Source organism: Ceratotherium simum, chromosome 21 (genome assembly GCF_057802395.1).
Source record: "Ceratotherium simum simum isolate JZ-2026a chromosome 21, ASM5780239v1, whole genome shotgun sequence".
Taxonomy (NCBI): domain Eukaryota; kingdom Metazoa; phylum Chordata; class Mammalia; order Perissodactyla; family Rhinocerotidae; genus Ceratotherium; species Ceratotherium simum.
The window spans coordinates 24,361,718-24,371,716 of NC_141920.1; the positions used below are offsets into that span (position 1 = coordinate 24,361,718).

The 9,999-nt window shown below is 51.0% G+C and overlaps 1 protein-coding gene across 1 annotated transcript; it reads left to right on the plus strand.

Moving 5' to 3' along the window:
- The first annotated feature begins 1,283 nt into the window (after positions 1-1,283).
- On the plus strand, positions 1,284-5,185 carry GDF5 (growth differentiation factor 5). Its single transcript, XM_004430478.3, has 2 exons — positions 1,284-1,908; positions 4,311-5,185. Exons 1-2 carry the CDS (start codon positions 1,284-1,286, stop codon positions 5,183-5,185), a joined length of 1,500 nt encoding a protein of 499 aa, XP_004430535.1.
- The last annotated feature ends 4,814 nt before the right edge of the window (positions 5,186-9,999 follow it).

The following is a 9,999-nucleotide window of genomic DNA, read 5'->3' on the forward strand; positions in this document are numbered from 1 at the left end:
TCCCAGGAGTCCAGCTGGAATTCAGACTTCTTCCAGAGCTACCAGAAAAGCATCAGGTGGGAAATCATTTTTCCAGTTTCCTGCAGGGGCCGCTGCTGCCCCAAGCTGGGGCTGCCACCTCTGGACTCAGCCAGTGATTTCCAACAAAACTCTGAGTCTGTCTTTGCTGGGGTGGTGGTGAGGTAGACCCTGGACCTGCCTCCATTCAAGGAGCGGGCTCAGGGGTGGCAGTGCCCCCCGGAAGCCTGAAGAAATGATCTGAGCTCAGTCATGGCATCGGGAGGAGGAGGGTAGTGGGTACCGATATTCTTCTGTCTCTGGGTCACCGTAAGTTTATTAAAATAAAAGAAACTGTGGGTAAATGCTGCCATCTGTGCTGCCCACCCCCACCAACAACAAATCAGGCCCCAGACTAGATGCAGGTTGAAACTACTTTAAAAACACCCCAAGGACTTAACTGAAAACTCACACTCCCCATGCTTCGGGGGCTTAAGATCCTTGAGCTCATTCCTCAGCATCTCTCCTCAGGAAGGTGGGGTGGGCTGTCCTGTGAGGTGGAGGTGAAGACCCCTGAGTCGGCTCCACAGACTGAGAGGCCCCCTAAGCTCGGAGTCCCGCTGTGGGGCTCTGTGCCAAGAGCCCCCATGAGCCACGGCCTCGAAAGGGCAGCAGTGATTTTTTTCACATAAATATATCGCACTTAAATGAGTTTAGACAGCATGACATCAGAGAGTAATTAAATTGGTTTGGGTTGGAATTCCGTTTTCAATTCCTGAGTTCAGGTTTGTAAAAGATTTTTCTGAGCACCTGCAGGCGGGTGTGTGTGTGTGTGTGTGTGTGTGTGTGTGTAAGTATTTTCACTGGAAAGGATTCAAAACTTAAAAAAAAAAAAAAAAAACTGGAGCACACAGGCAGCATTACGCCATTCTTCCTTCTTGGAAAAATCCCTCAGCCTTATACAAGCCTCCTTCAAGCCCTCAGTCAGTTGTGCAGGAGAAAGGGGGCGGTCGGCTTTCTCCTTTCAAGAACGAGTTATTTTCAGCTGCTGACTGGAGACGGTGCACGTCTGGATACGAGAGCATTTCCACTATGGGACTGGATACAAACACACGCCCGGCAGACTTAAAGAGTCTCAGACTGAGGAGAAAGCCTTTCCTTCTGCTGCTACTGCTGCTGCTGCTGCTTTTGAGGGTCCACTCCTTTCATGGTTTTTTCTGCCAAACCAGAGGCACCTTCGCTGCTGCCGCCGTTCTCTTTGGTGTCATTCAGCGGCTGGCCAGAGGATGAGACTCCCCAAACTCCTCATTTTCTTGCTTTGGCACCTGGCTTGGCTGGACCTGGAATTCATCTGCACTGTGTGGGGTGCCCCTGACTTGGGCCAGAGACCCCAGGGGGCCAGGCCAGGATTGGCCAAAGCAGAAGCCAAGGAAAGGCCCCCTCTCGCCCGGAACATCTTCAGGCCAGGGGGTCACAGCTATGGTGGAGGGGCCACTAGTGCCAGGGCAAAGGGGGGCACCGGGCAGACAGGAGGCTTGACACAGCCCAAGAAGGATGAACCCAAAAAGCTGCCCTCCAGATTGGGTGGCTCTGAACCCAAGCCAGGACACCTTCCCCAGACAAGGCAGGCTGCAACGCGGACTGTGACCCCAAAAGGACAGCTTCCCGGGGGTAAGGCACCCCCAAAGGCAGGATCTGTCCCCAGCCCCTTCCTGCTGAAGAAGGCCAGAGAGCCTGGGCCCCTGCGAGAGCCCAAGGAGCCGTTCCGCCCGCCCCCCATCACGCCCCATGAGTACATGCTCTCGCTGTACAGGACGCTGTCCGATGCTGACAGAAAGGGAGGCAACAGCAGCGTGAAGTTGGAGGCTGGCCTGGCCAACACCATCACCAGCTTTATTGACAAAGGGCAAGGTGAGGGGGCGGGGTGGCAGGGGCACGGCTCAGAGGGAGGGGCATCTGCATGCATGGAGGGGCCTTTCAGAGCCCTGACACTGCACTGGTGGGAGATGTGTGTGCATCTGGCCTGGGGTGGTATCTGGGACGTATCTCATACATACCAGGTCCCAGGCTGCTGGCATGTTAGAGCTGGAGGGCACCTGGGAATCACCAAGTCCAATTCCTGCAAGTTGCAGAGGGGCTAACTGAAGCCTGGAGAGGAGACAAGACCAGCCAGTTGGTGGCAGAGCTGGGGACCAGACTCTAAGACTCTTGACTACCAGGCCATGTTCTGTTCCTATGTGAGTTGGCCAAACTTTCCAGGCTCCAGGGGTTTCTAGTTTTTCTCAGATGGCAGAGAGAGAAATGAATCTCTAGATACCCATGGTTCTGCAACTTTCTTTCAGGCTAGGGGGCAGAGGAGGCAGGATAGTTGAAGACAGTAAACAAGGCATCTTGGAGTCACGGAACGACATTTAGACACAGGGAGTAGGGGAGCAGACTTAGGATCTAACTCACAATGTGACCTTGGGAAAGTCTCTTCCCCCTTTGGGGGTCTCAGTTTTCTCATCTGTACAACTATATGGGGGTTAGACTGGGAGATTTCTGAGAGCCCATCAAATATGGAACCTTTATGTCCTGTCCTAAACACATATCATTTTTATCATTAACCCAGGAGAATATCTGCTCCCCTCACTTCTCCCTCTGTCTACCTAGCATTACTGTCTTGCCTTTTTCTCTCCACTTGCTGTGTGATCTTAGCAAGTCCCTTCCCCTCTCCTGGCCTCAGTTTCTCCATAGATGTGAAGAGGGAGGTGGATCACTGATTGCTAGGGTTGCGTGCAGCGTGTATGCTCTGGTTCTGAGTCTTAGGGCTTTAGCTGGCAGGGTGGGGGAAGGGTCAGAGAGTGGGAGAGGCTCCTCATTAGAGCTGGCCTGTGGGGGATGACAGAGGGCGGGGGAGGCACAGAGGCAGCAGGTCTGGCTGAGGTGGGGGAGGTGGCCTGGCTGCCTGCCCAGCTAGGGAACGCTGTGACCCCTTGGGGGCTCATAAAATAAGTCCCTGTGCACCCCCAGCACTAAGGGAGCCTGCAGAGGGGGAGACAGAGGGGGAGTTGGGGAGTTTAAAGGCCTAATTAGTCACTTTCTAGAGCAATATATGAATGCTTCCCAACGGCAAATTGGTATTTAGCAAGGAGGGCATGCTGATTCGGAGATACTACTGAGCTTCTTGTACACACACACAGCCATACATACATGCTGAATTACATACACACGTGCACACACACGCACACACCTTCTTATATATACATAGATTCTTCTTACATATATACACACGTATACATGTACATCCTTCAAATATTCACACAAGACCAATCATACATGCACGTAACATGTCACTCAAAAAGTACGTATTACATTTCATACTCACATATAAGCCCAATAATACACACATGCACACAGACTGTCACTCACACACACACTCTCACATACCCAGCAGGGTAAGACACATGCACAACAAAATCATTAGACTGGGAAGCCAGGGAAATTGGATTATAGACCAGCTTTGTCATTAACTTGCTGTGTGACCTTAGGAAAGTCAAGCCTCCTCTCTGTGCCTCATCTGTAAAACGAGAATACTAAGATCTTCTATAAGGTATCGTGGAAGCAGCTCAGGATTGGGTATAAAAAGCTCTAGGCTAGGGGCTGGCCCTGTGGCATAGTGGTTAAGTCCAGTGTGCTCCACTTCAGTGGCCTGGGGTTCGCAGGTTTGGATCCTGGGCGTGGACCTATACTACTCGTCAAGCCATGCTGTGGCGGTGACCCACACACAAAAAAAGAGGAAGATTGGCATAGATGTTAGCTCAGGGCCAATCTTCCTCGGCAAAAAAAAAGCTCTAGGCTGGAGTTCCAACTCTGCTTTATCCTAGCTGAGTGACTTTGAGCAAGTCACCTAACTTCTCTGAGCCTCAGGTTCCTCCTCTGGAAAAACAGGAGTAATTAGAATACCGACCCCACCTATCTCACCAATGAGATATCATGTTAGACAACAGATGGGAGAGGGACAGGTAGCAGGCAGTTCTAAGGCTAATGGGTCTCTGATAGGAGCATCACTGACACAAACACCTAGAATCACTCAAATCACCCACAGCCACATTTACAGATAAACAACCTTACTTGGTTGGCTGTGTAGGAAGCTCACTTGTTTTGAAAAAGGCTCGCTCTCAGTGGTTTGGGTCTTGGCATCTGTCAGAGTGGGGAAGAGGTTAGAGAAAGCTCTCTTGAAGGAGAGAGAGCTATGGCCCTTCCCTGAGGCCTCGAGATGACTGGCCCTCTTGGTGAAGTTGCAGGGAATGACTTCTGGGTGTTCTCTCTAGATGACCGAGGTCCTGTGGTCAGGAAGCAGAGGTACGTGTTTGACATTAGTGCCCTGGAGAAGGATGGGCTGCTAGGGGCTGAGCTGCGGATCTTGCGGAAGAAGCCCTCGGATACGGCCAAGCCAGGGGCCCCCAGCAGCGGGCGGACTGCCCAGCTGAAGCTGTCCAGCTGCCCCAGCGGCCGGCAGCCGGCAGCCTTGCTCGATGTGCGCTCCGTGCCAGGCCTGGATGGATCTGGCTGGGAGGTGTTCGACATCTGGAAGCTCTTCCGAAACTTTAAGAACTCGGCCCAGCTGTGCCTGGAGCTGGAGGCCTGGGAACGGGGCCGGGCCGTGGACCTCCGTGGCCTGGGCTTGGACCGGACTGCCCGGCAGGTCCACGAGAAGGCCCTGTTCCTGGTGTTTGGCCGCACCAAGAAACGGGACCTGTTCTTTAATGAGATTAAGGCCCGCTCTGGCCAGGATGATAAGACTGTGTATGAGTACCTGTTCAGCCAGCGGCGAAAACGGCGGGCCCCACTGGCCACGCGCCAGGGCAAGCGGCCCACCAAGAACCCCAAAGCCCGCTGCAGTCGGAAGGCACTGCATGTCAACTTCAAGGACATGGGCTGGGACGACTGGATCATCGCACCCCTTGAGTACGAGGCCTTCCATTGTGAGGGGCTTTGCGAGTTCCCCTTGCGTTCCCACCTGGAGCCCACGAACCATGCAGTTATCCAGACCCTGATGAACTCCATGGACCCCGAGTCCACGCCACCCACGTGCTGTGTGCCCACTCGGCTGAGTCCCATCAGCATCCTCTTCATTGACTCCGCCAACAACGTGGTCTATAAGCAGTATGAGGACATGGTTGTGGAGTCTTGTGGCTGCAGGTAGCAGCACTGGCCCTCTGTCTTCCTGAGTGGCACATCCCCAGGATGCTGGTCACAAGAGCCCCTCCCTGTACTCTTGGAATCACAGAGGGGTTGGGAAGCTGCAGCCAGGAGCATCTACACAAGCCTGCATGAAAGGGGATTCCAATAGCCTTGCTCACTCTCCGAGTGGGACTTGGGCTAAAGGTCCCTTTCTATCCACAAGTCTCCCTGTCTGAGGATTTCTGCCCTTCTGCTCCTCTGACTGGCAGGGACAGGCCCAAGGAGATAGACTCTGAATGGGACTGAGATCCAGGAGATGGTGTTTTCCAATGAGACTCAGCCCACAACCTCTCCTTACCTGGGCCTGGGCCTCCTTGGCCTCTGAACTCTCCAGGGAGGGCTCCTCTTGGGAGATCCTCAGGTGCCACCTCCTCATTGGATCACCTTTGTGCCTGGTGACTTCCTGCGCCTGGGGTAGATGAGATGCTGATTGGGCCGGGGTGGGAAAGATGGAGAGGGGGCTTGGGCAGGGATGAGGAGTGTGAGGCTATTAGACTGTTAGATTAAAATGTACATTGATGAGATAAAAAGCAAAACTGTGCCTAAAACTGTGGCAAATTTCTTGTTTACTCCAGGGGACCCAGTGACCCCTCAAAGAATGACTGACCTAAGGAGGGAAAGTGGGTTGCCTCATGTATAAACCTGGTTTCCAGGGCCTGGTCCCCACTCCCAGTCCTGGAACCTGAAGCAGAACAGGACAGAGAATACAGGCTGAGCAGGGTCAGTGTTAACCTCTAACTCAATTCCCATTCTTTCCAAAGGCCCATTGGTCTGAAGCTCTGTCTGGTGGGGCCTGGCAACAGAGTTAGGTTTTCTTTTTGACATTCCTTAGTCAAGCTTGTTGCCTCCGAAGTGGATCTCTAAATGAGAGGGAAATTGGGGATTTTATTTCCTCTAAAATCATCTCCACTTCATTCACCAGTATCTGCCCTTGCCCTTGCCCCCCCTCCCCCAACCCATACTCACGGAATCAACTGGCCACCATCCAAACGGCCCTCTACCTCTCCACTGGGGAAACTGACTGCCAGGGATCTCGAGATCTCCTTCCCTATTGGGGCATCTCCTTTTTGCCACTGACCACTGTTCCTGGCATGATCTTGCCTGTGGCCCTGCTACCCTACAGCTCGGCACCTTCAGTACTCCTCACAGCTAACCCATCACCTCCTACCTCCTCACCCCTAGTTCCAGAAACAGAGTTGGAGCCCCTCCCCTTTACATTATATGTTATATAAATACATAATTATACATTAGATAAGTAACCTCCCCACTAACTTCAGACAGACCAATGCCACAGGTATCCTAACAATGTTTCCTGCTTGAGGCCCCCTTCCCTTTCTCCACTAGAATCTTCGGGGAAGCATGAGGCATGAACTCTTGGGAGGGGAACCCAGCCCTCCAGTAGGAAATATGGGCACCTGAGTCCTTGTTCTAAGGGCTCAGGTCCAGGTTCTGCCTGAGTGAAGAGAGGGAGGATCAGGAGACAGGAGTCTAGCCCTCTGCTTCCTACCCAGGGGGCCTCAAAATTTTCCCCGCCTCTCTCCAGCTGGGTCTTTGATTCCCAGGGCTCCTAGCCAAAGCTATTTCAACAGAGGGATTGCTGTCCAGCTAGGGGCAGATCTTGTGCCCCTTCCCTCTAGGCCTGAAACCTGGGTTGTCAGGACCAGAAACAAGAGCACAGTGCAGAGGGCACCCTACCTTTGAGCTGCCTCCCTGGCTTGGAGGCCATTACCTGTCCCTGAAGGGCCAGCCTGAGCCTGGAGCCTAGCCCTCCCTGGCCGGGCTTCGTTGTGTTTGGCTGGTGGCAGGCCTGAGAGTTCTGGAAGTAAACGAAGGAGCTGCCACAGCAGACAGAGTTCTGGTGTGTGTGAGAGGAGAATGAGCCCGGAAGGGAGGTGCCAGGGAAGCCAAGCAGTGGGCTGTGGACACAGGGAGAGCAGTGTAGAAACTGGGTGGCTCGAAACCTAAGGGCCCGAGAGGCAGGGGACGAAGGGGTCACAAGTGGGGCTGGCTCCTACACGTATTTATTTTCTGCACTGTGTGTCCCTCATTTCTTGGAAAGTCTGACAGAACTAGAGCTGCTCCCTGCCTGTGTCCCATCAGAGAGGTTCATGTCATCTTCAACTCTGCTGAAGGCCTGGGCGTCACATTGACTGTTGTGGCTCTGGCTTCCTCTCCCTCCTCAACCTACCCTAGAAGTCTCTTTCACAAAAGAGCCACTCAGACTATATATCCTCCCTCCTATCCCACACAGACTATGGGGATCCAATTAGATTATTGTAGGTGGGAAAAGCCCTTCCATGCTAACCATCTGATCTGTTCAACTGAGTCCCTGGAAAATTATCTCCACCCAGCACCCACCTCCAGTCCCAATCACAACGAGCTGCACACTTGCACAGTACCTTCTTGCGCAAAAGGGTACAAGGCTTCTACCCTTCTCTAGAGTTCACAAACACTCTCCCGGCCATGGTCTCACAGCTCTGAAGGGCTCAAAAGGTAGCCCAGTTTCAATTGCAGATCTGTCACTTAGAGTTAGAGTCCTTGGGCAAGTAACTTAATTCCATGAACCTTGGTTTCCTCATTTGTGGGAAAAAAGAGGGGGGAGGGTAAAAAATATACATATCTCCTAGGGCTAACTGTGAGGATATGAAAGACACTCAACACAGTAGCTGGCACAGAGGTGACACTCAATAAATATTAGCTGTTGTCATTATTGTGTCTCAAACTGTCCCATGAAGCAGGCAGGGAAAGGAATATTACCCCCCCATTTTTACAGATGAGGAAGCTGACACTGGAGAGCTAATTACAGGTCTCTTGCAGTTCTTACTATTCTTTGTACCATTCTTGCTACTTTTCTGGACCCCCAGCTCCACCGACCCCAGTCCTGGCAAGTAGGACTGGGTCTTGGTTTCCTGGTCTTAAAAGTATCTCCTTGGGGACACACAGTGCTGCTAGTTCCTAGGGAGAAACAGCTAAGCATATAGCTTAGGGCAGGGAAAGTGAGAGGCCCATAGGAGAAGAAAGAGGTGAAGCTCCCAGTGCTTTGATGCTATCTCTTGGCCCCTTCCACATCTCTGTGTCCCAGGGACACAAGCAGGAGAATCAGCTTTTCTAGGGCTTGGAACACACAAGCTTGGGAAGCCTCTCAGACTTGGCTCTGACTCCACAACTCGTTCTTCAGATCTGAATACAGATGTGAGGAAGCAGAGTAGGGAAGAGTTAGTCACATATGCTTGGGGGTCAGGCAGACCTGGGTTCCAGTCATGGTTCCACCATTTTCCAGCTGAGTGACTTTGAGCAAGTTATTTAACCTCTCAGAGCTTCAGTTTTCCTATCTGTAAAAGAGGAATAATAAAATCAAATTTACTGGACCTGGGATTCAGGAGAGAGGCTATTAATTCATTCTATCAGTCTTTGATCTGTTCATTCATCCATTAACTAATGAATATTTATTAGGGGTCTACTATGGCCCTGACACTGTGCTGCATGATGGAATAATAATAACAATCCAAATTGTTAACGTTTATCAAGGGCTTATTTTATGCCAGTTATTGTGCTTAGCACCATACACAAATTCTCTTATCTTGCAATGATCATGTGCTCACGAGTCATGCATGAATGGAAGAGAAAATAAAGATCTCAAAGGATGTTAGGATGATAAGATAATAGGCTGGATCAAAGGAAATGAAATAAAACAGGGGAAAAAGTCAAATTATCCATTTGAATGCATGTAATCAACTGTACAAATACAGGATGTGAAAAAATGTGATTTCACAACTTTGGAGGGGAAAGAGATGATGTCATAGGTGGCTGTGAACTCAATGGAGTCAACTGAATATACTGTGGCTGCCTAAATGCGAATATAGTGTGGGCTTCATTAATAGACATGTAATGTAGAAACCCAAGGAAACTGGTTCTGCTCCATTCAGTGATTTTCTGACTTCTTCACCCAAGCCAAAGAGGGAGGGACAGAGAAGGACATGATAGTGAGGAACCTAGAAACAATCTCTTGAGAGATTCAGCTGAAAAAACTAGAGATATATAGATATGAGGAAAAAAAAGAAGAAGTCTTAGAGGGAACATGATCACAGCCTTCAGGTACTGAAGGATTACCATGGGGAAAAGAGAAGTGATTAGTTTGTGTGGCTCCAGAGGACAGATCTACGCACAGAGAGGTAAAGTATAGCCAATTGCTATCATGCATTGTGCAGTTCCTGGTGCCAGGCACCGTGCTAGGTGCTTTCATGCCTACTCATTCCTTGCAACCATCCTGGGAGACAGTGATTATACTATCTTATCCTATACTATCCCCATCTTATACTATATTGTTCCTCAGGCAGATTTCAGATGAATTTAAAGAGGGCTTTTTAAAACTAAAGATGAGGGCCGGCTCCGTGGCTTGGCGGTTAAGTGCGCGCGCTCTGATGCTGGCGGCCCGGGTTCGGATCCCGGGGGTGCCCCGAGGCACCACTTCTCCGTCCAACGCGAGGCCGAGTCCCGCGTACAGCAACTGGAAGGATGTGCAGCTATGACATGCAACTGTCTACTGGGGCTTTGGGGGGAAAAAACTGAATAAATAAAATCTTTAAAACTAAAGATGAAATAGGCAAAATACCAAGTTCTCTATGGTCATGAAGAGGTTGGATAACCACTTGGGAAACTGGAGAATGGATCTGAACATGGTTTAGGGGAGGAGAAAGTGGTATTATAGGAGCGAGAAGTTGACTAGGTAAACACTAAGGTTCCCTCCAATCCTGCACACTGAACATACAGGTAAGA

Coding starts and splice junctions, on each gene's coding strand:
- GDF5 (XM_004430478.3), top strand. CDS start 1,284: ATGAGACTCCCCAAACTCCTCATTTTCTTGCTTTGGCACCTGGCTTGG. Junction 1,909..4,310: donor CTTTATTGACAAAGGGCAAG/GTGAGGGGGCGG, acceptor TGTTCTCTCTAG/ATGACCGAGGTCCTGTGGTC.